The following is a 27,076-nucleotide window of genomic DNA, read 5'->3' on the forward strand; positions in this document are numbered from 1 at the left end:
ACGGAGATCAATTATTGCAATAGAAACTTTTCGTTGGTAAGTATTTTGTTTGAGGCAGCGAATTTAATAGAAAAAGAAGTGCACCAATCACTGAAACATCCCTTCTTTGACGGAATGGAAAAAAATAACGGATGCTTCACGAACCATGTAAGTATTTTGTTTGGGCAACAAATTTAATAGAAAAAAAAAAGATCAATGAGGAGGAGAACGGTGTAGAATGCCGAAACTACGTTTCGTAAATTATGTAAGTATTTTGTTTGAGACAATACATTTAATAGAAAACATTGCTCCTCATTCATATGAATATCTTTGACGAAGTCATGAGTCATGATTAGAAAGTTCATCAAGTAATGACAGTTTTACAAATATGAATTGTTTGAACAAAATAAAGACAAACTGACTAGTCGCCGCCAACAGGACCCGATAGTTGATCAACTGTCAGAAAACCCTAGCGAATTGCAGCCTCAAAATCAAGCCATAACCCTAGGACACCTACCTGTATGCACTCGACAGTGGTCCTTCATGTGGTGTCGCAGTTTGAATGCCTTTCCGCAGAACTCGCACTTGAACGGTCGATCCCCGGTGTGCACCGGCAGATGCGTAATGAGCGACGACACATCCGGAAAGCTTTTACCACAGAATTTGCACAACACCACGTTCCCTTGATCGGCGGCAACCGCATTGCCGGACGCTACGGCTGCGGCTTGCGCGGCAACGGCCGCTGCAAACTCCAGCTCCATCGGCGTAGCCCCTTCAGGCGACTCCAGAAGCTGTTCCAGCTGAGGTCCTCCCCGGTGCGATCCAAACTGCGACGACGATAGCTGCGAGGGCGACAGTGAAGACTGTGCTAGGGAAGCTGCTGCCACTGCGGCCGCCGCATGAGCCGCCTGCTGGTGCTGCGCTTGTTGCGTCAGTTCGTGATGTTGCTGCTGGAGCAGGGCCAGATGTGACGGGTGTAAGTGCATCGGTGCTTCTCGGAATTTGAGCGTCTCCAGCGAGTGCGACAATATGTGCCGGGTGAGTTTGCTTTGATGGGGAAAGGTCACCCCGCAGTACATGCACGGATAGATTGCGGTGCCCTGATCGGGCCCGTCAGCACCACTACTTGATCTACCACCGCTGCCACGGTCTCCGGAACCGCTACCAAGCCCTAACGGTGGCCCCCCGAGAACGCTCGAACAGAGGCCACCGCCAACGATACTACCGCCGGCTGAATGCGGTTCTGATGTTTCCTGCAAACCAAACAAAAATCGGACATCAACTTCTTTTGCTACTTGTGTTGGTTGGTTTTACGTTATTGTTTTGTAATTTTAAGAAAGTCGCTAACAGTCCTAATGTAATCGAACGAAAAACGAAAAAGAAAATCATAAAAGAAATCGAAAAAAAGATTACATATTGTACCGGGACAGTGAGACATTCGGCAAAGAAGAGTGAAAGAAGAGAAACGCATGTAGAATAATGGGAAAATAAATTGAAGTATCGAGAAAACAAGAACAGGGACAAGAGGAGAACGCACGTGACCAAGTTTTCACGTTGCCTCAAAAGTTGCTCACTCTATCTCTTCCATTTCCACTCTGTTTCTCTTCCTTAGGTTGAATTGACTGTTTGCAAATGATTCTGAAGTTTCAGAAAGTCACTTTTTTGTTCGTGACGGATTGGTTATATATAACAACATTGTCTTTCTCTTAATCCGACAGCTAAATGACATTTGACGCTTCGCTTGGTTGTTATCAACGCTACTACTGATTGGCGCTCGATTTCGGTTATTTCTAGCTAGGGAAATATACTTTCGACTTTGCATATTCTTAAGCTCCCGGAAGTAAGCGAACGGCAAAACAGAGTGACGAAAAGTGTGTGTCCTTTTAGTTCATTTATTCGACAGAAAAAAAAACACTTCTTAACTTCTGCATTTTAATTGAGAAGAGATAGAATTTAAAAGTATGAGACAATAAAGGAAAATAAAAATTATAGAACTGAAACGTCGGGAAAAAAGAAAAGGAAAACAAAAGGAACAGAAAAGGAAAACGTAAGAGAAACTAAGAAACAAAAGATCATATAGTGGGGTCTGTTTTCGCCACGTTTCAAAACAGATCAAAGTAGGACGGTTTCAAACCGCGGTTCAGTTGATTCGCAGTTTTTTTTCTAGCGGTAAAAGCTGTTGTTTGACTGTTTGTAAATAACCAAAAATTTGTCTTTTTCAAGAAGTTGAAATTCGATTTTTGTCTGGTTGTATGGGGCATATTTTTTTTAGGATTTCAGAAGCGCAAGCGCAACGGCGTTTTTGGTTAGGCTCGATACGGTTGTTTTTTTTTGGTTGACTTGACTGAATGACTGATTAGTGACCGATTCGGTTGATGTTTTGATTCAGGAGGAAGGATAGGAGATTCAGGAGTTCGAAAGTCCCAAACCAGAGAGAAGGTCATATTCGAGTTCAAAGCTTTTTTCCAGCGTTTCATAACCTTCTCTCTCTTTTGGGCAGCTTTGCGAGGGGCCTTGGGTAGAATTTTGTCAAAAACGTATCAATAGTTCCCATTTGCAGAGAGGATTATTTTTTTTGTTGTTTTTTTTTTCATTCTGCTTAGGTATATACACAAAAATTCGATATAAAAAACTTGATATATGAGAGAAAAAACATCTGATAATAAATGGAAAATGCACTCGATGGTATGAATAAAAACTAAAAACGATATCAAAATTTTGACTTCATTGGAATGTGATTGCTTAATTGATTTTTGATTAATTTGTTTACCAATTGAAACGAAAAACTAAAAAATGTACTTCTGTATGCATTTGGAATAAAAATATGTTTAGCACAGCCATGTTCAAAAAACGGAGATCAACTTCTTGACAGTTAATTAAAAATAAACGAATACTGAAAATTTGTTCCGAAAATGTTTTGCTATCTTTTGTTTTGTAGGTTTTTGGTTTGCCGAAAGGGTTTTGAAACAAAAGAAAGATTTTACTTATTCTTTTTGCTTTCGAAAGGAGAAACAAGTAAATTAAGTAATGAGTTAAAAACAAAACAAACTGCTCGTCACCATACTAAATTACGGAATAGGAATCAGAAAATACACACAAAAATTACGAAAACACTAAGATATAAATATATGTACACATTAAACACAGAATAAATCGATATTTACACAGTAAGAAATACACATTTAAAAGGTACACAGTAAAAGGAGGGAATAGAAAAAATACAACTAGATTTGAGACACAGCTTTCGTTCTCTGGCCGATCCACGTGTCATGTGGAAGCGCCTTTTTTCCATCATGTTTCCCGAAAACTCAACCAAGTTAGGCGTCAAGCGTCGATGTTGTGCTGCGCTTTTTTGTGAGATGCGACGGTCAGTGTTCCTTTCAAGATGGTAGCGCACGCTTTTTATGTTCCACAAGAATTTTTTTTTCTTTTTTCTATCTTTATTAACGAGATTTTAAGCCCTGGGCTAGTTCATCTCGGGACCAACGGCTTTACTTCCCTTCCGAAGGAAGTCGTCACTGAACTTTTTAGTGACTATCTCGGGGATGGGATTCAATCCCATGTCCTCGGCGTGAGAGGCCTGTGTTCTAACCACTACACCAGATCCATCCCCACAAGCAATCAATCCTCACCCAAAAACGCCATACTTTTGAAGTCTAAGCATAGTTAATGACATTTGAAACACAGAATTAAGAAATAATTTCAATAGTCGTGACCTGGTAACACTACCCTACACTGTGATTTGAAAGCACTCAAGGCGTTTCAGGTGGCACTGCTTTTTTCGAATCACAGTGTAGGTGTGAGCCATCTCCCGATCCTTTATGTGATGAGTTTGTAAAAGACGCAAAAGACAAACATGGCTGGGAACGGAATGAGGTGTGGGCCGAGGGGCAAACAATCTGACATGCATTATGCTTTGGCTTGCAATTGCGCGCTTTCCGGGAATTTTATGTGCGTGCGCTACCGTGTTTCACGTGGGATTGTTGCTGCTGCTGCTGTCGCTAAGTTTTGTTCGACGAAGGCTAATAGGCGTGGAATGTGTGTTTGTGTGTATACTTTGCGTTACGGTGTAATGCGATGCGAAAAAAGAGTTGCTTTTAGGTGCACAAGGGAGATTTACGATTACCGTCATCGAACATGGGCCGACGAATTCCGGGAAGATAATTTGCAACTGAGTAAGCAAATCGTGACACGCTGGAGCGTAGGTTTTGGATTGAAATATTGAGGCGGAGGGCTGATGTAGATTGGACTAATCACGCCTTTTCACTTTCTGGCAGGACCAAACGGTTTTGTCAGTTTAAAATCGTCTAGAAACGGTACAAATTAAACTCACACGTTCAAATAGTTTGTTTGGATAGATCGATTGAAAAAATAAAATAAATGCTACGTTCCATAAAAAGAACCATATTTCAGGCCAAAAACATTAACGTTATCCTTCTCAGCTTTTCAACATGACTTGTATGAATTTAGTATGACTTCTTTGAACAAAAATAAATTATTCTTCCATCAATTGCACTGCATCTACTGAACAACTGAGACACCTTTCCAACGAGCGCCCTCAATAATTGATCAGCCTTAATGCAGGCAAATCCGCACAAATTGTTCGCAATTACACTGTCGCTCACCCTTATCCGCACTTGTTTCACATTGCAACTCTGTAAATGGTGTGTAGCTCCCCTCGAAGAGTGTGTGACTCGACAAGATTTTGAACCATGAATTATGAAAGCGCGTTCCATTTCCGACCGCACGCTGTTCCGTCGTAAGTGCCCCCACAATCACTCCATCCACTGCGGTCAGGTGTGTGTCACCAGGCGAATTTCTCTGCCTCCTAACTCCGTCGGAAGTTCTCTCTTCGATACTAACACAACAACAGGCAGACAGACCGCGACGAGCAGTACCATAACCTACCCCAATCCGCAGCCGTCGAAGAAGGTCGGTGTGACAGGGAGGCAAATGGAACCGAAAAAGTGCCACCCGCCTTGTGCCTACCCCAAGCAACTTTGTCTCCTCTTAGGCGGAGGGTTTTCCACTAGACTGGTTCGGAACAAGTGGAAATTGTGCATTTTAGACTATCACTATTCAATATTTTATGAGTACTAATGCACCAATACTTAATTTTCATTGTATTGAAACGATGTAATCTTATCGTTTATCTGTCAATACTGAAGAAGTGTTCCCGTTTTATTTGTTTTGTTCAAAAGGTTTTGACGTCAAAACAATAAAATATTCCAATTTTACGTCAATTTGTATAATGTTTTAGCTGTTAATTTGACAAGCAGAAAACGAAAATGCCGCTCATCTGTCTTAAAAATGATAAAATGTGACATTCGAGATTTATGGCGATGGCGAACCAGTCTATTGCTTCACTGACTTGCACCATGCCGATTCGTACAATTTGTGTGTGAGCCAGACGGATCGATACTGTGTCGCTTTGTAGCCCGGTTCCATTCGGCCTTCCCTGTGCCAAACCTCGGGCTGAACCCAAATAAACGTATAGGTTGGAAGCATTTTGATGAGCGCCATATGGATGTCACAGAAAGGACACACATGATGGCGTGGCAAATGGTGGGGACAATGACGACGACGACGATGATTACCGATGATGACAATAACGACGGAGACAGCAGGTACAAAGTAAACAATACACTACGAGACGGCATCGATGATTGAAAAGAAGTGGGGTGAGAGTTGGAGAGGTGAGGTGTCACATGGTAGGAATTGAAACTTTAGCATTTTGTTTGTATAACTCACTATTCACCTGCGAATCGCACATAGGATAAGCGGTAGTTTTTGGTAGTTAGAACGTCGAGAAGCTTGTAGACTTTGAAGATTTTCAAGATAACTGAACAAAACTTCCACTACTTCGCAGATAAACATTCTAATTTTCAACTTAACGAAAAGATCTGGGAACTCTCAGAATCTTAAAACTTTTGAACTTCTAGAGCAAAACGTTTAAATTTTCAGAGAGAAGTATTTAGGTCACATGTGAAATTTTTCAAGCTTCCGAGGAGAAGCTTTACAAGCTTCCGGAGAGATGCTTTTCTAGCTTTTGGAGAAAAGCTCTTAAGACTTTAAAAGAGAAGCTTTCCAAGCTTATGGAAAAATGCTTTCAAGCTTCCTGAGAGAAGCTTTTCAAACTTCCGGAGAGAAGCTTTTCAATCTTTCATAGAGAAGCTTTTCAAACTTCCTGTGAGAAGCTTTGGGGAGAAACTTTTTGAATTTCCAGCAATAAACTTTCTAGCTTTCGGGAAGTAGCTTCCAAGGAAGCTTCTGAGGAAAGCATTCTAGAGTTTTCCAAATGAAGTTTTTGACACTCTCAGAGGGAAACTTTCAAGCTTCCTGTTAGAAGCTTTTCAGGCTTCCATAGAGAAGATTTTGGAAGTTCCGTAGAGAAGCTTCTACAGAGAACCTTTCTAAGACTCTGTAGATCAGCGGTTTTCATATCGTGCTCCTTGGCAGGTGCTCCGCGACAGGTTTTGAAAATATGTACCAATACTTTGAAATACCTCAAATTTTTGCTTTAAAATATGGTTTTAATCATACCAACTCGAAATCAAATTTTCATTTAAGGTTATGTAGCCCGTCATTGGTTTCGGTCGCCATGTTAAATTTGTGAGTACTTAACTTGTGGTTTATCCACTCAAACAAGTTATAATAGATTTAAAAATGTATTTTTTTTTTCGTTAGAGCAACTCACTCAGTTGTTCAAATCAGGCTTGATAATACTACTCAACATCACCAGAGTTTGGTAGCTTGCTCCAGCGTGCTGTGTTTGCCTCTTCATGAGGGAGCAAAAAATACTAGGCAGAGAGGCAACAAACAATGAGCGAGGAAGATGCGACGGAAAAAAAAATCAATGAAAAATAGTGGCATCACAACACTGTGAGGCCTGTGCTGTTCGAATGGGGCACTCAAGATTCCTTTTAAAGTGTGATTAATCGTGAGCAAGAGAGAAAGAGTACCAGAAATAAAAAACTCGCATTTCGATGCTCTCTTACTCGAATCGTTTAAAGATTCATGTTGAGAATTTTGAGTTCTATTTTTCCTGCTCAGAACAACCTCGAAATTTCCTCATTTTTGCATCGTTGACAGAAACTCAAGCCTGGTTAAAACTAACAACTTAAGTTTGAAAATTTCATTACCAAAGCAATTCTGCCGTTTTCAAACCATGGATTTTGTAATATTTTATAATAATGTTTCATTTAGATGCCTAATTTTCACTACTTAAACACATATTTTTAGATTAGAATTTTATGTTTAAAGAAATCTAAATTAAAGTGAAGATGAATTGAAGCAAAACCTCAAATTTTCAAAACTGGCTTCGAATCATCTTCAGTTCAATGAATGATTGGCCAACTTAAATCTTACTTTGAGATTTTTGTAGGAGCTTTAGGGTTGATTTCAGTATGTTCAAAGTTCAGATTTCAAACTGAGTGGTGATGAAGATCAGGAGCGCAACAATTTTATTTCAAAAAGTGCTCTGCGAGCCGAAAAAGCTGAAAACCCCTGCTGTAGACAATCTTTTAAAGCTACCAGAGAGAAGCTTTTGATGCTTCCAGGGGGACAAGTTTTTCGAGCCTTCAAGGAGAAGATTCCAGCTTCTTAGTGAAGTTTTTAAAGCTTCCAAAGAGAAGTTTCAAGTTTCCGGAGAGAACTTTTTGAAGCTTCCGGAAAGAGAAGAGAGAGAGAGAGAGCATATTTACAAGCTTCCGGAGAGTAGAAGCATTAACCTAAGAATGCTAATGTCGCTGCTAATGTTCGTGTTACCAACATCTAGTTTGCCACGAACTGACAGCGTGAGTACCGGGTCTCAAAGTGTCAGATTAATTTTAACCTTTCGGTCGTCGCGCGATTTTTTGTAACGCGAGTAGTCGCGCGTTGTACTTTGTACAACACCCATGGTATTGCGAATATCCCAGATGTCTGACCACTTAGAGAGTTGACGTCTTCGGCAAAATTGTTCAGTAGCTTAAGGGCTATTATTATTTTAGCCAAGAAATTCGGGATTTTGCCACTAGGCGGCGCTAGTGAGCATGAAACTTGTGTTTCACAGATCTCAGGATCCTGACTACTTAGAAAGATGGCGTTTTCGGGAAAGTTGTTCGGTAGCTCAAGGACTATCATTGTTTGAGCTAGTTGATTCAAAATTTTGCCACTAGGCTGTGCTAGTGAGCATGAAACATTTGTTTCGCGAATATCTCAGGAGCCTGATCACTTAGAAATATGGCGTCTTCGGCAGAATTGTTCATTAGCTCAAATTCTTTCTTTGTTCAATCCTAAGAGTTCGAGATTTTGTAAAATAATGATAGCCCCTGAGCTTCTGAACAACTTTGCCGAAGGTGAATATCTAAGAAATCAAGATCCTGCTGTATTCGCAAAACAAAAATATCATATTTATTAGCGCCGCTTGGTGGCAAAATATCCTATTTCTTGGCTCAAATAATGATAGCCCTTGAGTTACTGAACTACTTTGCCGAAGACGCTATCTTTCTAAGGGGTCAGGCTCCTGAGATATCTGCAAACAAAAGTTTCATGCTCACTAGCGCCGCCTAGTGGCAAAATTTCGAATCAACTAGCTCGAACAATGTACAACAGCGCGACAGCCCGAAGGTTAAGAACCAAAACAACATCATGGTATAGAACAAACAATGAAAAACCATAATTAAAGGTAATACAAATTGAAATCAGTTTCGTGACAACTACGCCATTAGCGTTCTACTACTAATATTTCTATTTTCCGGAGAGAAACTTTTCATGCCTCCGAGAAGAAGTTCTCCGTGCTTCCAGGGAAATGTCTCTTTTAGTTTCCGGGAGAATCTTTTCAAGCTTCCGGTGAGTAACCTGGATCATAGAAATCAGTTTTGTGATAACTTTTGTAACGAACAGTCAACGTTTGCATTTTAGGAGTTGTTTGTTTCTTTGGCTGATCAAATAAGAGCATTTAATTATTGATTATCCTTTTCTTATTCTTGGCATCACGCTTCCATTGGAACAGAGCCAAAGAAAAAAAACGGGACAAACTTTTCAAGCTCATATGGAGCATGCTAAGGATCTAGGATCTAGGAAGCTTCAACGAAGTAGCTTTCCAAGTTTCCAGAGAGAAGCTTTCTAAGCTTCTAATGAGAAGCTTCTTACGTTTTTGAGAAGAAGCTACTCAAGCTTCTGTATATTTTAAGGTCTCCAGGGAAAATCCTACCATGCTTTCACGGAGAAGCTTTTCAAGCTTCCAGGGAGATATTTTTCTCAATTTTCCAGAGAGGCTTTCTGAGCTTCCAGAGAGAAGCTTTTCAAGCTTCTGGGAAGAAGCTTTTCAAACTTCTAGGTGAAGCTTCTACAGTTTCTGGAGATAAGCTTTCCAAGTTTTAGGGAGAAGGTTTTCAAAACTCTTAAAGAAACTTTTCCAGCTTCCGGGAAGAAGCTTTTCCATCTTCCGGGAAGATGCTATTCAAGCTTCCGGGAAGAAGATTGGCAAGCAACGGATGACTTTGTATTAATCAGTTTGCGATTGAAAATTAACATGTAAAAATGAAAAACGATATTCTTGAACTGCTGTCTACCATTTTTGATTTTTAATCAAATCATCCCTAATTCATACGCAGAGTGCATTGTTTGCATTTGTAAATTTGTCCTATTATCTCCTACTCTCGCGCTCTTCTCATCATCAAGTCAAAATTTTCCCGTCTAACTAAGTCGCAGTAGCAATTCTACCGTTGTAATGCTTGTAATGCAGTGAGAGCGATGTAAAAAAAGCAGCACAAATAACGAGCGTCGCAATATTCAAAAGCTCGCGCTCGAGCGGTCCTTGTCCTCGTTGACTCCGTCTCACCCCGAAGAACCTCCCCCATCCCCTCCTACCCCATCACACACCCCTTCTGATAGATGTCAGCGAGATTCCACACCATGCAGACTAAATTTCACTTCACTTTGTTTGAATGCAGCGCCGCACCTCACCGGATCCGCGAAGTTTCTAATGTGTAGAACACCGCGCGAAAAAAAGGAAGCTAAAACTAAAATCACGGAAGGCAGCCAGCGTCGCGTTAAGGGTAGTGCCGTTCGCTCGCGTTATCCTCCCATGTTCCCCGTTTTCGTCTTTTTCTCCTCTTTTTTTTTGTTTCTATTCCGTTGACTATCATTTTTCTCGGGAAAAACTGTGCTGTCGATCGGCCGTGCAAACGGCGGTGACACGACCGGCGATGCACAATCGATGCGTCGTCGTCGCGTCACGTCGTCGATGCAAGCGTCATCATCGCCGTCGTCCTCGTCGCTATCGCGAGCACTAGTCGAGGTTGAATGACTATCCGGACGAGTGACTATGACCTCGGAACTCCGCCTCAGTAGGCACTACAGTGCAGGTTTGATTTTGTATATCCTCGATTTTGTCAGCCTATTCAGAATATAAAAAAAAATCCCCAAGATTTCTTCTAGAAACTGTTGGAGTCAGGAAACACCGAGTATCTTTTTATCTAACTCGATGGTCCCTTCAATATCGAGTAAGGGAGAGTTGCTATATTTTCAAAGGGGAGAAAACTTCTTCCAGCAGGTGAAAGGAGTCCTAATGGGGAACCCTCTATCTCCGTTTTTATGCAAGCGTGACGAATCTTGGGGAAAATTTGAAAAAAAAAAACAAATAGTATTGTCGGAAAATTAGTGGAGATACATCGATGGTAAAAATCGAGTAGTTCACCCACGAGGAAGAGAATAAGGGAAAACTACCGTTGTTGGATCTTTGAAATCTGTGAGATGCACACAAACGCCCAGCGAGTCATCCGATACACTTCGAATCATTCGTTCCAGCACAAGTTGGCAGCGTATCACTACATGGTCTACAGGATGACTCTACCCAAAGGAACAAGTATACTAGGGAAAGACGATAAAGGCTATTATCGACAAGTAGGAAAAACAGCATCCTCGGAGTACATTGTCGACGCTTACCCCTATCAAAGAACCCACAATAAGTCTCCATCCAGCTTTGCCCAAAGTCAACGAATTTTCGAATCGATTTGGTGTTTTTCGGTAGGGACAGCCTTCTCAAGACTTCGTTAGCCTCTACCATGGATCTGATTAATACATTGAATAAGGCTGGCATTTGCAAAAATAGTTTTCCTCACTGTAGCAAGGTCCACGTTGGTCAAATAAAGCGGTCTCTCAACGATTCAACGGACACTTAGCAGAGATAGGAAAAGCTCGGAAAACGCTAAACAAGACTCACGATTTCAAATACAAACTAGCAGAACGTGTCTTTTCATAGGGCCATACAATTATGAAGGCGAATATCAAAATTCGCCGAAATATTCCTTCACCTTGGAAAGTGGGCGTTACTTACTAGTTTTTAAAACGTTTTACTAAGTTTTCATGAACATAAAATGAAAGCATAATCAAATATTTAAGATTCATCTATATAAATTTGAGCATGGTTGATCTGTTCAGAAGATTTAAAGGAAATATAGTACCGAAAATAAAAAAACAATCTAGTTAAGCTCTTGTTGGCACAGTAAATTCGCCCTAATTCAATATTGAAGGGAGCATCGAGTTAGAAAGGTATCATGGATAACAAAATCAGTGCACCTGCGTTTCAAGGAACCATCGAGGAAGTTATGAATACCAATATTTTGTATGGTTCCATAACTCGATATCGAAATCCATCCAAAAGTCAATCAAAAAAAATACCTCATATCTTTTTTTTCGGTAACTCATTAGGGGCTTTCTTTAAAAATTTATACATAGATTCCTACAAAAATTTATTCAGAGATTCAGGAATTCATCCGGGATTTCATTTCCAAGAAATTTACCAAGAATTTCTTCTTAAATTACATCAGGAATTCCTCTAGAAGCTTCTTCAGAGAACACTCCAGAAATTTTTCTCAATAAACTTCTCCCGGGAATTTCGCCAGGAATTTCCCAGGAATTCGGACAGAGCCTTTGTCACGGGTTTCTCCACGTGTTTCATCAGAAATTTCACCAGGAATTCGTCTAGGGGTTTGCTCTAGATATTCGTTCAAAGATTGGGAATTCGTCAAATACAAATACAAATACAAAAATTCCTCTAGGGATACTTTCAGGAATTCCTCCAGGCATTTCTTCAGAGATCTCTCCAGGAACTGCCAGCCATTACAGGATTTCCTTTACTGATTTTTGCAATCATTCCTAAAGCAATCCTTCTAAAGAATAACCCAAAATGTTCCCAAAGAATTTTCTTCAGATACTGTTCCAAGATTTCCTTCTAGAATCTCTTAGGAGATTATTTCGAGGACTCCTTCAGGAAGTCCTTCAGGACCTTATCCAAATTTTTTACCAAGAATTCCTCAAGAAATAGCTCCAAGGATTTCAGCAGAATTTCCTCCAGGTTTTTATCCAGGCATTTATCCTAGGATTTAAATAGGGATTCCTCCAATAATTCCTTCTTGTAATGTCCCTACAGATTTTTCGAGGGGTCAACCTAATAATTGGTACAGAAATTACTCCACGCATACCTCCAAGAACTATTTCATAGTTTCTACCAAGAATTTCTCAAGAGATTCTATCAGATATTTCTCTAGAAACTTTCCCAGTGATTCCTCTAAGAATGTTTTCACAGATTCCTCTATAAAGTCCTCCGGGATTAATAAACAGTTTTCTCAAGGGACTTTGTCGTAAAATCTTTCAATGTTTCCTTTAAGAATTTTTCCAGTAAATACTAAAATCCTAAAAATATTTTCCCGCGAAGAATTCCTCTAAGAATTTCTCCGGGAATTCCTAAAGATATTCTTCAAGTAATCCCTCTTGAAAAAATCCTATGAGGATTCCTCCATAAGTTTCTCCAGTGATTTCTGATACGAAACATACGATACGAAGTTACTGAGAGTTGAATTATATGAAACCATTATAGATATCTCAAATGACATAAATCGATTTTGTGTTAGGTAGTTCTGCATTGAATAAGATCCTGATGTGGAGTTAGATATGGAGTGATACTTCCGTACTGCCAACCACTGAGGAATGCTTTTCAAACTATACCTACGTTTATTTTTAAACTACCGTCAGAAGCATTCCAAAGCTTAGTTGATAATCTCGCAATTATGAAGCTGAAGGCCGCTAGATTTGAACAATTGGGCTACAAACCGGTTGAGGACCTTCTCTGGTTTATAAATGAAATCCCTCCAAGAATTTTCCAAAGGAATTCCTCCAATAATTTTGTTTTGGATACCTCAAATTACAACCTGAACTTTTCCAAAGATTACCTCAGAGATTCCATCAATTACTATTCCTTCATATACTATTTGAGATATTTTTCAAGAATGTCCTTAGTCCTCCATGATTTTCACCCTCATTCTTGTTTACGGCGGATCCAACTCTCGATCGAATCTTATTCGTTCGAATCCACAGCCCACTTGATTTTGCTGGCGTAAACGGGAATGCAAAACGGTTTTCGATCGAAAGAGCATTCGAACGTAAACAAGAATAGGGGTGATAAACCGGATGATGTCGACCTGCCATCAGCTCAACGAGATTGGATTTCCCATTCCGGATCGTTTTGTTGGAGTTCTACTGTTGGCAGGGTTGCCGTGTAAAACTCAGACACCTTGATAACTGGAGACTCGATAAAACAATTTTTTTTGCAAGAGGTGTCGGTACCAGGAGAAAAAATGGCGCTGGTTGCGAAAGGTAGGAACATCGAAAAATTTTCAAGTAAGCAGGGTAACAGCAATACGAAGTAGAAGAAACACTTTCAAGCGAAAGGTCCAAAGCGTAGAAAGTGCAGCAAATTCGGGCACCTTGCCAAATTCTGTCCAGAGAGTCAGACGAATGCAGATGCATTTTGTACTGTTTTATCAACTTTCAATTCTACTGATCAAGACGAAGGTATCTGGATTCCGGTGCCATGTGACACATAACAAAAAGTTTAAAATTGCTTGAAGGCGTGAAGAATGCGCGATGAATGGTTGTAGCTGCTAACAAGGGATCCATGTTGATTGAAGCTTGTGGTACTACCAACCTCTACCCCACGTGCCACAAAGGAGAAAGGCAAATTTAGGTACCCGATGTCCAGTATATTCCAGGATTGCCAACGAATCTTCTATCAGTAGTTCGAATTGTGAAGACAGGCTACAGTGTTCTCTTTGATTCGCGCGGCTGTAAGGTGATGAATACAGAAGGAAGCTTGGTGGCAACCGGTATTGTCGAAAATGATCTATTCAAGCTAGATCAATTGAAACATGCTGGATCAGTAATGTTGAGTTTGAGTGAAGCATCCCTTGAAGTTTCGACATTTCAAGCTACGTTTGAGTAAAAATGGTGAGGCAACAAATATTATTGGATATTCAGACGCAGATTGGGCGGAGAACAGGCAAGAGCGTAAGCTGAAGCTGTGTTCATCGCACTTTCAGAGGCAGAAGCAATTTGTTTGAAGATATTATTGAAGGATTAAAATTATGAACAGCAAGTTACTTTTTTTTGAAGATAACCAGTGTTGCTTGAAAATGTCGATCAGCGAAAAAAATAGCAATAGAATAAAACACGCATCAACGAGATTACATTTAATACGAGATCAAATTCAGAAAACCGAGATAAGCTGCATCTATTGTCCAACATGGTTGCAGTCTTACGAAAAAAAAACGTTGGCAAAACTGCGTATGAAGAAGTTAGCTGAGATAGCCGGACTGACCGCTCCCGCTTAGGAGAAGCGTTGGAGATGAGACGGAACCGATCATAGCAGCCTAAGAAGGTGTCAGGAGTTTCTCTAAGGATATCTCTAGGAATTACTGCAAAGATTGCTCCTAAGATTTTATGGGAATTCCTCCAGTAATTCTAAGAGATTTCTAAAGGAGGATTTTCAAGGATTCTTCCAGGAGTTGTTCATGAATTTTTCCAGGGAAATGTGTATAAAATTTTCCAGAAAGCTGATAATTTGTTGAAAAAAATTTCGTGGAGAAACCACAAGGATAATTCCTGAAGCTTTTCTCGAGAAATACGAGAAGAAATTTTGCATCAAAATTCACTGCAAGTTTGATAAGGAATAAAGAGACTTTAGAGACCATAGATTTTGGTTAAAATAGAGGCTTCAGAGACCTTTCATCAAAAATAGAAAGTTGCATAGACTGACTGTACATGTCAATGGTTGCTACTCCGTGATTGATCGGAACTGGTAATAATTGCACTGCGATCCAAATGAATAAGGGATGGGAATTTCCGCTTACTCTCGGAGTGCAATTTTAGCAGATCTAATATTATTGATCAATAACGGCGCCGGCCAAGTCCTTACAGTCAGTTTGGATAGGGAAGGAATGTTAGGGTGTAATGATTGTTGCTTATAGAGACCGAGAATACCTCTGCATCTCCACAATCACCACAGGAAGGGTGTTTATTAGTGAAGAAGGAAAAGATCTGGGAGTCACCTTTGGTCGGTGATGCGATCCATGGATAAGGAGGAAAAATACAATTTATACTTAAACCTAGTTTTTAGTTTTGTCTCAAAAAGTTTTTGGTAGAAGATTTAAAATAAACGTCAACATCTATCTTGTCGAACCATTCAAAAGAAGTTTTTATTAATGGTGAAAAGAAAAAAATATATGCGTATATTTTAAATTACATGAAGCAGGAATAATGCCGACACTTGTAGTGACGAACCATACAAAGATTGATTGAATATTACAAAAAAGTAACGCTTTCATGAAAAAATGTGTTATAATAAGCATGAAACGAGCTCACCAGTTGGTAATCCATCCTCGACTGGACACGAATATTTTTTCTCATTCACACAGCGCGAACAGCAAAACTTCTCGGCGCCCCGAAAACAAACCGTCTTGCTTGGGCTTACCAAAACACTGCCCAGCAAAACTCGCGAACCGAAAACCAAACTCCCGGCATCTCGAAAACGAAGCGTCTTGCTTGGGCTTCAAAAAAACACTGCCCAGTAAAACCCGCGAGCCGAAAACCAAACTCCCGGCGTCCCAAAACGAAGTGTCTTGTTTGGGCTTTCCAGAACACTGCCCAGCAAAACCCGCGAACCGAAAACCAAACTCCCGGCGTCCTGAAAACGAAGCGTCTTGTTTGGGCTTTCCAAAACACTGCCCAGCATAACACGCGAACCTAAAATCAAACTCCCGGCGTCCCGAAAACGAAGCGTCTTGTTTGGGCTTTCCAGAACACAGCCCAGCAAAACCCGCGAACCGAAAACCAAACTCTCGGCGTCCCAAAACGAAGCGTCTTGTTTGGGCTTTCCAAAACACTGCCCAGCATAACACGCGAACCTAAAATCAAACTCCCGGCGTCCCGAAAACGAAGCGTCTTGTTTGGGCTTTCCAAAAAACACTGCCCAGCAAAACCCGCGAACCGAAAACCAAACTCCCGGCGTCCTGAAAACGAAGCGTCTTGTTTGGGCTTTCCAGAACACTCCAAAAATAGAAAGTTGCATAAAAATAGAGATTAAGTCCCTAAAAATAAATAATTAATGAATAAAATTCTCTGATAATTTTAGGTTATCCAGGGTTTTCCAGGTAGTATACACCTTGTAACAGTTTTTTTTAACAATTGGATATAACTACAGCTTGTTGTCAATCCATATTTTTATCCAGCTTTTTACGCTAGCATACCATAAATTTTGGATCACCCCCAACTGACATTTCTTGCAAACACTACAATTTTCATAGCAAGATAAAAGCAAGCTGTGCCGTGTAGATAAGGAGAGTCCGACGCGTTCTTGAATTTTAAAATTAAATTCGATCGCTTTGAAAATTCCCTATTTTGATCTTTTTGTAATTCTGCTTTATGTTGATAGACAACGATTAACCAGCAGGAAGCTTATGGCTACGATCTATTTCAAAGAAGTTGTATACCGTAAAATCGGGTGTAATTGATCAGAAGGGTGAAATTGATCATCGTATCACACGATTTTATTTATGCGTAATGGAGCACAAATATCAATGTGAGCTGCAGTAAATGAACGTTGTTTGTCGTAACTATTGTCGAATTGTGTGTTGTGAAGTTTTTTGCGTTGAAGAATGTTTATTACTATGAAAATAATGTAAAATTTCAAAATCATGCACGGTACAGTATTGACAAACAGCTATAAACTTCTATTTCTAAGCAAGGATTTGAACATTGTATAAACCTGACAGTTTGTGAGGATGCTTGAGATATGTCCGCAAACTAGATTTCATCACCAAAACTAGAACCAATTAGCTGAAATGGTTGAAATAATTGAATTTCTGTTAGATATCATTGATTTCCTTATGGAAATTGCATACATTTAGGCGTTTTCCGCGTATTTCTTGAAATTTAACTATTCGTTATTTATATAAATATTGCAATGTTAAGATTTTGATAAGCATATTCGGATTCAGGGAGCTCAAATTTATCATGTAGAGTTGTTTTGAAAACTAACAATAATGGCATTGACAAGTGATCAATTTCACCCCGAAATGAGATCGCCTGATTTTTTATATTAGAGATATTTTTTAAAACTAAAATGACATTTGTTAGAAAATTTCGATACATGAGTCGATGAGGCTCACCTTCGTACTTGTTTTCCTGCATTTAGTTGTTTGGCACTGTTAACATTATAGAAAACAGACTAGAAAAACCCTGAAAAATGATCAATTTCACCCGAAATTACGGTACGGAAAGTTGAGATGAGCAAGAATCTGATTTCTCCAAGGATCTAACAACATAAAATACGCGGGCCTCTACTGCGAGAGAGATAAATTTATGTGTTGACATACTGCCGTTTTGGAACGACATAAGATAAATAAGCTGAAACTGGGGATCCATGTTGGTTTTATTTATCACCAAAATCTTAGATAGTTTGATTCATTAGTTTTGCAACTACTTTTTTTTTAAATGTGTTTAAAAAAAAGAAATGGTTTACTAAAATTGATACGTTTTCTTAACGGACCAATCAATAATGCTCAAATTTTTGAATACTTGATTGGCAATCACAATTAAAACACCTTTATAAATGTTTGACAAAGTTCTGAGATTTATCAGCTTATAAACTAAATTTAGACGATTCTTTTCAATACATATGATCGATCGTTTTCGATTGTTTTTGATCATTACTTCATGTATATATTACTTTACAATGTAAAATGAATTGAATCCTTGGTTTGCTAGTTTTCAATTTCTCGACCTTATAAAGTGTTAAACCAAAGACACAACAAAGACATACACCCCTATTTGCTTAATTTCGAATGATTATTCGATCGAAAAACGTTTCGCATTGTCGTTTATGATTAAACCAGGTTTAAGGCCTAAGCGGTGGTGAAGAAACCGCTTATTACTCCCTTAATTAGATCGTAACTAATCCCTCACTTAATTTGAAAATCTGTGTTGCTTGTAAACGTGATCAGTATACCAAAAATTTTCATGTAAAAAATACATAATCAGGAACAATGGTTTTCTTAAATTTTTAAACAAGAGAGTAGCACTTGTAACATTGTTACAAAAGTATGCTCCAATTTTGACAGGTTTTCCATTTCGACTGCCTAAAATAATCGAGAGGCTATCAAAAACGAGACTCCACTGTATATGCAATGGCAGCGCTTCTGAAATTCGGGACGAGAGTGCATTCGACGGAGGTTGATGGAGATGGGGAGGGGGTGTTCAATGTTCCTATTTTCGGTTATGAATAGAATTTGAAACTCTGGTGCTGCATCGCGATGTGGAGTCAATGGAGGGGAAAGGGCGGCGGCAGCAGGTGAATAAAACAACATGACTTTGAACACGATGAGCGACGTTCGGTGACTCGGACGGGTTGCAACAACGTGACCGGGTAGTTCGATTCGGAGCGCGAGATATTATTTTACAATTTTTTCAGCAAACATGAAATATTTTTTTCCCAATCCTAGTTGTTTTTTATCCTTTTCTCCGAGCAGTTTCGAATCATGTTCGGCTGCTTGAATTTTGAATGGTATACACGCGGTTGAGGAATGCATTCGGAATTAGAATTCGAACGAACAAAGCAACCCGCGCTCGTTGATGGATGTGATTGCTGCTAGATGGCAGTCGATGCACCCGGTCTGCCTGGCCTGCTTCGACTCGCGCGATGCAACGGCTTGACGAGGACCGGAGTTTGGTTTGGTTTCCCGTTCTAGGCAAGTTTTGGTTAAATTTTGCTACTTCATCATCGGGTCCTGAATCGGAAAAACAATTCATTGAAAAGCGGCTACGTGTTATCCAATGTTCAAGCTTCGTGTCCGTACGTAAAAGTAGTGCAGTCGCAAAATTAATCTATTAAATTTCAAAGAATCATTTGAATAGATAATTCTGAATGAGAGAAAGGTTGCCTTTAAGGAAGTATACAGGTCTTTTCTGCCAATCAGCAAACAGCTAGCTAAGATTACGGATACACAGATTATTTGATTGGAATTGTTAAAGATGAAAGAATCCAGCCGGGAACATAAACAAATCATTTTCTCAGCAATAATAAAGCTGGTTACCATGGGATTCGAACCCAGGTCCCTCAACACGGTTAAGTTGAATAGCTGTGCGTTTACCGCTACAATTATTTGGATACCACACTGAAACTAAAATATTTCAATTCCTAGGATTGGATATTCACTAATCCATACAACAGTTCGTGACACTCTACTTTCCAGTCTTTGTCGTCGGTCAAAAGCGCCCCAATTACATGCAACATTGAGCCTACAGGACCGATTAGCATTTCCTTCGGCGACGTGTTCCGTTGAAGAGGTGGGCGAACAATGCCTCAGGTCCCGAAGGGTAATTACAAAATTTCCACCGTCATGAATTTAACTCCAGCTCCGTGATATGGGGGCGGACGCAAACACACACGTGGTGGAATATGCGTTTTTCACCGGAAAAGTTTAAAAGGAAATAGTTTGAGTAATATACTTAGCAGGATTATATTTATTTTTTTACTTACGAAGTGTGAACTCGCTAGAAAATGTTTAAAGATTTTTCAATGAGATATCATAAATCAATGAAAATGACTTTTCCAAAATATTATCTAACCTTTGTTTTTCAAGCATTTAAGTGCGATTCAGTTGCACAGAGATGAAACCGCATAGTATGCTATGGAAATTGTTAAAACAGCAATGTCAGTCGGCCAAAACTGGCCTACTTTTTCGTTACTGCACAGTTTATCATTATCATCATGAGGAAAATCCATCCCCGGCGCATAGGTTCTCTGAAAGCTCCCCGTGTGGGGTTATTGTCTTTCTTTGCAACAAAAGAGGGAATTTTTAATCTGCCAATCCTGCAGACGGAAGCTTTCGTCGGTTCACGCACCCCTCAACTGAGATACCCGAGTAAACATTTGCGGCGCAATTTGTTAGGCGAAATTTTCTTTTGGGAATATTATTGCGAAGTAAATCTAACTATGCTATGAATGACCTTCTTATCAACATTGTATTATTATAACATTGTTCACAAACATTCTGATTTACAGTCACTATGCGATCATTTTTTCAACAATTCGTATATAGATCAGTATAAGTTCAGCCCAAGTCTAGCCTTGAACCTCTTAGCGTTTTTCTAAAGATTTGAGTCCACTTGTATTTCAAATGAGATTTTTCAAACGTCTAAACCAGTGTTTCCCAAACTTTTTTGACTTTCGCCCCCTTGAGACCAATATTTTTTGGAATCGCCCCCCTGATATCAAATTTAAACATTTCAGCATTTTTTTATATGGGCTTATCTGCATTCATCGATTTCTCTTCAACTTTGCTTTTTTGTGTTATTGCAGAAAATTGATTCTCTTTTCGTAGCATACTTTGTGCTGTAGGATGAAGAATCATTATATCTTGCTTCATTAACAAGAAATATTACAGATTTATCTAATTTAATGAAGTTATTACTGAAAGAGAGGATCGATGAAGGGAAATCGCTCATGTCAGTTAGTCCCTATTGAAGTAACAGTGTCGTTTTATATTACACGTTAAACTTATGTTGAAGTATGGATAAATATCTGAACATAAGTATACCGAAAATTGATCAAATTTAAAGGGTGTAGCAGTCAATCTTAATGCTTCAATAAAAATACCTCAAAAAGTGTGTCTTCTACTTGTATATCCATAAAAGAGTCATCTATCATATGCATCAATTGTTTTTGTAACAACGAATGTATTATCCTGGCTAATGTGCGATCATTAAAAAAGTTTCAGCTCACGTTCTGATTTTTCTTTTTTTTTTAATGTTTCTTAAGTTGTTGAAATAAATATACGAAATTGTGGGTACATTTTCGACTGTTCTGGAAATAGTCTAATATAGATTTTAAATTAAAAAAATATCAGTAAATCCAGAATTTAGTCAACTCTTCATTCATTGAATGTAACGTTCAATTAATTGTTTTTTTTTTAAGCTTCGATCCAATTTTATGTCGTTCTGGGTGATTTTATTGGGTAATTTTATCATTGAAATCCGATTTTTGTTCACCAAAGTCGCATAAATTTATTTATAAAATGATTTGTACTATAAACACTGATTAGTATGCGTGTCCACAAAATATTAAAATGAGTAATTTAACAAATGCGTGAGAAATAATAGAAACTTAAGGTGGCTTATTCTAAAGACCTCTAACTAATTTCAAACATCACCAAAAGTTCTCACATAGTTTTTGCTTTCAATATGCATTCAATATTATTTTTTGGCAGAAACCGTTCAGATCACAATGACAATCGTCAAATTTGTCTATCATAATTCAAAAACGAGCGTATTTAGAGGAAAAGAATCGATGAAATAGTTGTGATAAATAAATTCGTCCTCGGATGTATATGCTATCATTAAAATATGTTTGTCTCTTTCAATGTTTGAATCTATTCTTGTTTTTTATTTGATCCCACTTTCGCCCCCTTCCTAGCGTTTTCGCCCACAAAATTAAGCTTAACAAATTTTCGCCCCCCTGGACCTGAAAATCGCCCCCAGGGGGGCGAATTCGCCCACTTTGGGAATCACTGGTCTAAACTTTGATGGTTTTATGTTTAGCATTTATTTCAGCTCTAAATACGCCTTTGTCCTAAAGCCTGATTTGCTGCTGAACAGGAATCGCTAAAGAAATTTCTCGCCGATTCCTTGCAGAAATTTTCTACAGCGACTCCCGTTTGAACTGACAGTTCTTTTCAACTGCGTACTGCGATCAGAAAAAAGTGCTTCCTTGATCGATTCCTTGCAGGAATTTCCCATGCATCAAGATAGGCCAAGAAATTACTTGTCAGCAGCGAATCAGGCTTAAAGCTAAGTATGCTGTTTCGCTCAAGAAAAGTAAAGAAATTCCTTGACTGAAAGGGTCAAGAAATTTCCTACAGAGAGCCCCCTTTGAAGTGACATTTCTTCTCAACTGCGTACTGCGATCAGAAAAAAGTGATTTTCTTGACCATTTCTTGGGAGAAATTTTCCACGCATCGAGATAGGCGATTCCTTTTCTTGTCAGTAGCAAACCGGCCTTAAGACTGTATATAATGAACATCATTAAGGCTGAATTGCTGTTGAACAGAAAAGTGATAGCCTCGATGCGTGGGAAATTACTTCAGCGAAATGGCCAAGAAAATCATTTTCTTTGATCACAGTTCGCAGTTCAGAAGAAATGCCATTTCAAATAGAGTTCTCTGTAGAAAATTTCTTGTCTCGTTTGGTCAAGAAATATTTTTACTTTTCTTGGACGAAACAGCCTTATCACTAGACACCTGATGAACATAACCATCAGTGGTTAGTGATACTTTTTTGTTCAACAAAAACTTCGATCCGACCGAAGTGGGACTCGATTCTTCACCTCGTGGCACTCACAAGCCATCTTCAGGATCCCAGAAAGGAATCACCCTCACAATGGCTAAGACAAATCCCGTTTTGGATTATTGGATTGCTGAGGGGAACTCCCCTCTGTACTCTGAGAGGAAATCTGCATTGGATTTCTGAGAGGAATCCTCCTCAGGATTCCTGAGTGTAGTTTCCCTATGGTTTCCTTAGAGAGATCCTTCTAAGGTTTCCCGAGAGGAATCCTCGACTGGATTCCTTAGAAGTATGCTCCTAGTCCTTCTTAGGATTTCTGAAGAAATTCTCATAAACAGGAAAAACACTGCTAATAAGTAATTATAGGATAAATATTTCTGAGGTTTCTTGAGAGAGTTTTGGAGAGAATTTCATCAGAAAGTCTTCCCTCTCAGGAATTCTAAATGGACTCCTTTTGAGAATTGCTTTGAATTTTCTTTCTTTGATTCTTTCCTAAGCATACAGCCTCCTCTGCATTTGCAATTCGATAAGGGAGAAGGTGCTTTCTCAGTTTTGGATTTTTGGAGAGAAAGTCCTACTGTATTCTGAGAGGAAACCTCCTCTGGACTTCTAGAAGAAATCATCCACAGGATTCATGAATCTAGTTTTCCTATGGTTTTCTTAGAGAGATCGTTCAAAGGTTTCCTGAGAAGAATCCTCGACTGGGATCCTGAGAAGTATTCTCCAAGTCCTTCTTAGGATTTCTGAAGAAATTCTCATAAGGAATAATGGGAAAAATCGTTCTGAGGTTTCTTCAGAGAACTTCGCCTGAAGATATCAGAGAGAATTTTTGTGAGGGATTATTCTAAGGGTTTCTGACGGAAATTCTACCAATGAGGAAGAGTCTTCATCAGGATTTCTGTAACGATTCTTCTGAAACGAATCCTTCTCGGGAATTCTAAAAGTAAGCCGTTTAATTTTTTTTTGAAAAGTCTCCCTAAAGATTCCAAATAGAAGGCTGTATGGAATTCAAAAAGAAATACTTCGGAGAAGGTGCTTTCTTAGGATCCCAGAGAGGAATAACCCTCACGATGCTTGAAAGGAATCCCGTTTTGAAATCTCGTAGGGGAAAGACCCTCAGTATTCTGAGAGGAATCCTCCTCTGGACTTCTAGGAGAAATATTCCTCGGGATTCCTGAATGTAGTTTTCCTATTGTTTCCTCAGAGAGACCCTTCTAAGGTTTCCTGAAAGGAATCCTGGACTGGATTCTTGAGAGTATTCTCCTAGTCTTTCTGAGGATTTCTGAAGAAATTCTCATTATTCATGGAAAAAAAAAAACTTCTACTAAATATTTGTAAGATAAATCGTTCTAAGGTTTCTTCAGAGAACTTCTCCTGAAGTTTTCAGAGAGAATTTTTGTGAGGGATTATTCTAAGGTTTTCTGACAGAAATTCTTCCAATGAGAAAGAATCTTCATCAGGATTTCTCTGAGGAATCTTCGTAAGGTGAATCAGCAGGAATACTGAGAAGAATCTTTCTCAGGAATTCTGCCGTTCAAGAATTTCTTTGAAAAGCCTCCTAAGGATTCCGAGGAGGAAACTGTATTTGGAATCCAAAAAGAATACGGAAATGGTGCATTCTAAGGATTCTTATGAGGAATCCTAAAGGTTCCGGAGAGTAATCCTTCTAAGGGCTCCTCGAAGAGTTCCTTTGAAGGATGCATGAGGAAAATCCTCCTAATGATTCCTAAGAGCAATCCTTCTAAGGAATCCCGAGAGAAAGTATTCTGAGAGGAAGTTTTCTAAAGATTTCTTAGAGGGGATTTTTTAATAATTCCTGGTAGGATGCATTTGGATTCTGAAAAGGAAATCTTTTTGGGATTCCAAAGGAAAGAAAAGAAGGAAAGCAATCTTCGTCATGATTCCTGAGCGAAATCTAGGTCAGAACTCGTGAGCTGGATACTGATTCCTGAGAAGAATGTCCTTCAGGATTTCCGAGAAAAATTGTCATTATGATTCTTAATAAAAAATCCTTATCAGTATTGCTGAAAAACAAGATTCTTGGGTGGAAAACTTTTTGATAATTTAAAGAGAAAAGCTTTCCATGTTTTTAAGAAGGAGCTTTTCAGCTTCTAAAGATAAGTTTTCCAATTTTTTAGAAAGAAGCTTCCCAACATTTTGGAAATAAGGTTCAAAAGATTGTAGATATAATCTCTTCATGTTTCTAAGAAAGGTAGATGCCTTCAAAGTTTCTCGAGAGATGATTTTCAAACTTGTAAAGAAAAGCTGTTCAATTTAAGACTTTCCTTCTTTTTAACAAAAAGTTTTTCAAGTTTAAATGAAGAAGATTTACAGGCTTTTTTGGAGAAAATTCCAAACATCTGAAGGAAATCCATCCATGGTAACAGACAGAATCTTTTCAAGCCTTCAGATAGATAATATAGAAAGGAGTTTAAAAAGCATCAAGAGAAACAATATTTTAGTAGCCTGCGAGATGATTTGTATGGTAATGAAGAGGTGCTCTTTGTTTTAAGAGAGAAAAGTCAAATGAGTTTTCCATGCTTTTTGTATGAAGTTTTCTAAGTTTCTACAAAGAAATTTTCTATGCTTCTCAAAAACCTTTCTTGGTTTTTGGAGGAACTTTTTCAATTGCTAAGTTTGTTTTAAGTTTCAAAGTGCTAAGCTTACTTTGCAAAATTGATTTTGAGCTTCCAAATTCAGTAGGAACGTGGCTAGCCACGTTGGGTTAGCTAGTTTTCTAATAGTTTCTGGGTAGACATTCCTTTCCAAGTTTCCAAAGTTTCTGAAGGGAGTTTTCTTAGAGATGCTTATTAGGATTTTAGAGAATTTCCATGCTTCCACGATTAAGTGATCCATGTTTATATAAACTATCATCTCTAGGCTTCACTAGGAAGCGTATCAAGCTTCTAGGAAATCAATCCAAGCTCTCTTTTCATCTTTTAAAAAAGCCAAGCTATGTGAGACGCTCATTTGAAAACTATCAATATTAAACCTCTTTATAATCGACTGACAACTATTAATAACATTTGGCCTAAAATCCATCTAATAATCAAACTCTAAAACCAATACATCCATGTTCAATGATATATTCTACTCGGGCACCCAAAAGCACTGCTTGCTTAGATTCCCTTGTCGGTCATGATACGCACAAGTACTCAGTAAGCGGCAGCAGCACTGGCAGTAGCAATCATTAGTATTTAGATACAGAAAGGCGAATGAGCCCTATTCCGAGGAAAAAAAGAGGAGAATGCAACCGAAACAAATGAAAAAGTCGCTTCGATGAACACATACCGAGAGAAAACAAAAACAATGATTAAAAGAGGTAAAAATGACACACAGATAGACGAAATGAAAGGAACAAAAATGGAAGTTGGTGACGACAGCAGAGCAACGGATGACTGTCGCCGGGACAAAATTTCACAACCTGCCACCCACCCACCGAGAATTGATATGGAGTTTCAAAACTTAAAAAAAAATACAGCAACAACATCGACACAACACCGTTTACACCAGCGGTACACACATAGTCAGGGATACGACAGCAAAAAACAACAACAACAGCAACAACATCGAATATAGAAAAAAATGCACAACAGTTGAAGCACTCTGCTTCGAGTTTTGGAGTGCGTATTTATTTGGGTACATAGTTCCGAAACATTGGGAGGCCCCTCGCGCGATTTCCGCGAACCTTTCAATGTGATTGTCAAACCCCCCGTTTCGAAGGAATACGATCTTATTGGTTACAGTTATTATCACATTATAATAAGAACACTTAGAGCTGGGCAAGAGATTCATAGGCGAGCAATATGGGTATGTAGAAATAAGTAAAAGTAATGAGACCGGTGGCCTCTGGCTGTAAACTTACCGAATCGTGCGGGTGTCGAAAGTCCAGCGAACTGTCACCGGATCCGTCCCCTCGGTCCCAGTCGGCTTCCTTCTTCAGTGACTGTTGGGAAATGAAAGAGAAAATGAGATTTTATTATATAAGATGGTTCAGCTGTTTGTAATGAAGTAATGTGGTGCTAATGTATACTAATCAGACTTCAGAAAACCAAATTTTAGATTTCCAGGAAGGATTTCCTTAATCTCTAAAGAATTTGAAAAAGTTTTCTTATTTACTACAAATAAGCTGACTGAATTTCTGAAAATAACCTTTTGAAACCTGTGGCAAGTTTCAATCGAGAAACTTTCTAAGCTTCAGAGGAACATATACAATCTTTATCTAAATAGCTTACTACGAAGAAGTAAATAACGCTTACTTTGCCTAAAATATGAAGAGAAATTTTCCAAGATTCACAGGATGAAGCTTTCTATGCTTCTGAAGAAAAGCTTTCCAAACCCCTGGAGAGAAGCTTTCCAAGCTTCTGGAGAGAAGCTTTTCTAGCTTCCGGAGAGAAGCTCTCCAAGCTTCCGGAGACAAGCTCTCCAAGCTTCCGGA

The 27,076-nt window shown here is 38.9% G+C and overlaps 1 protein-coding gene across 9 annotated transcripts in view; it reads right to left on the minus strand.

Moving 5' to 3' along the window:
- Positions 1 to 27,076, minus strand: part of LOC5578376 (protein tramtrack, beta isoform) — a 524,610-nt gene that overhangs the window by 23,571 nt on the left and 473,963 nt on the right. For 7 of the 9 annotated variants that reach the window (XM_021839452.1, XM_021839456.1, XM_021839450.1 and 4 more), the window contains one exon: positions 26,504 to 26,584. In XM_021839452.1, coding sequence (XP_021695144.1) covers positions 26,504 to 26,584 — 81 coding nt within the window. Of the gene's footprint in view, positions 1 to 496; positions 1,233 to 26,503; positions 26,585 to 27,076 lie in introns of all 9 variants that reach the window. The other 2 variants (XM_021839458.1, XM_021839457.1) reach the window with 1 other exon arrangement.

This window comes from Aedes aegypti, chromosome 1, assembly GCF_002204515.2.
Source record: "Aedes aegypti strain LVP_AGWG chromosome 1, AaegL5.0 Primary Assembly, whole genome shotgun sequence".
Lineage (NCBI taxonomy): Eukaryota > Metazoa > Arthropoda > Insecta > Diptera > Culicidae > Aedes > Aedes aegypti.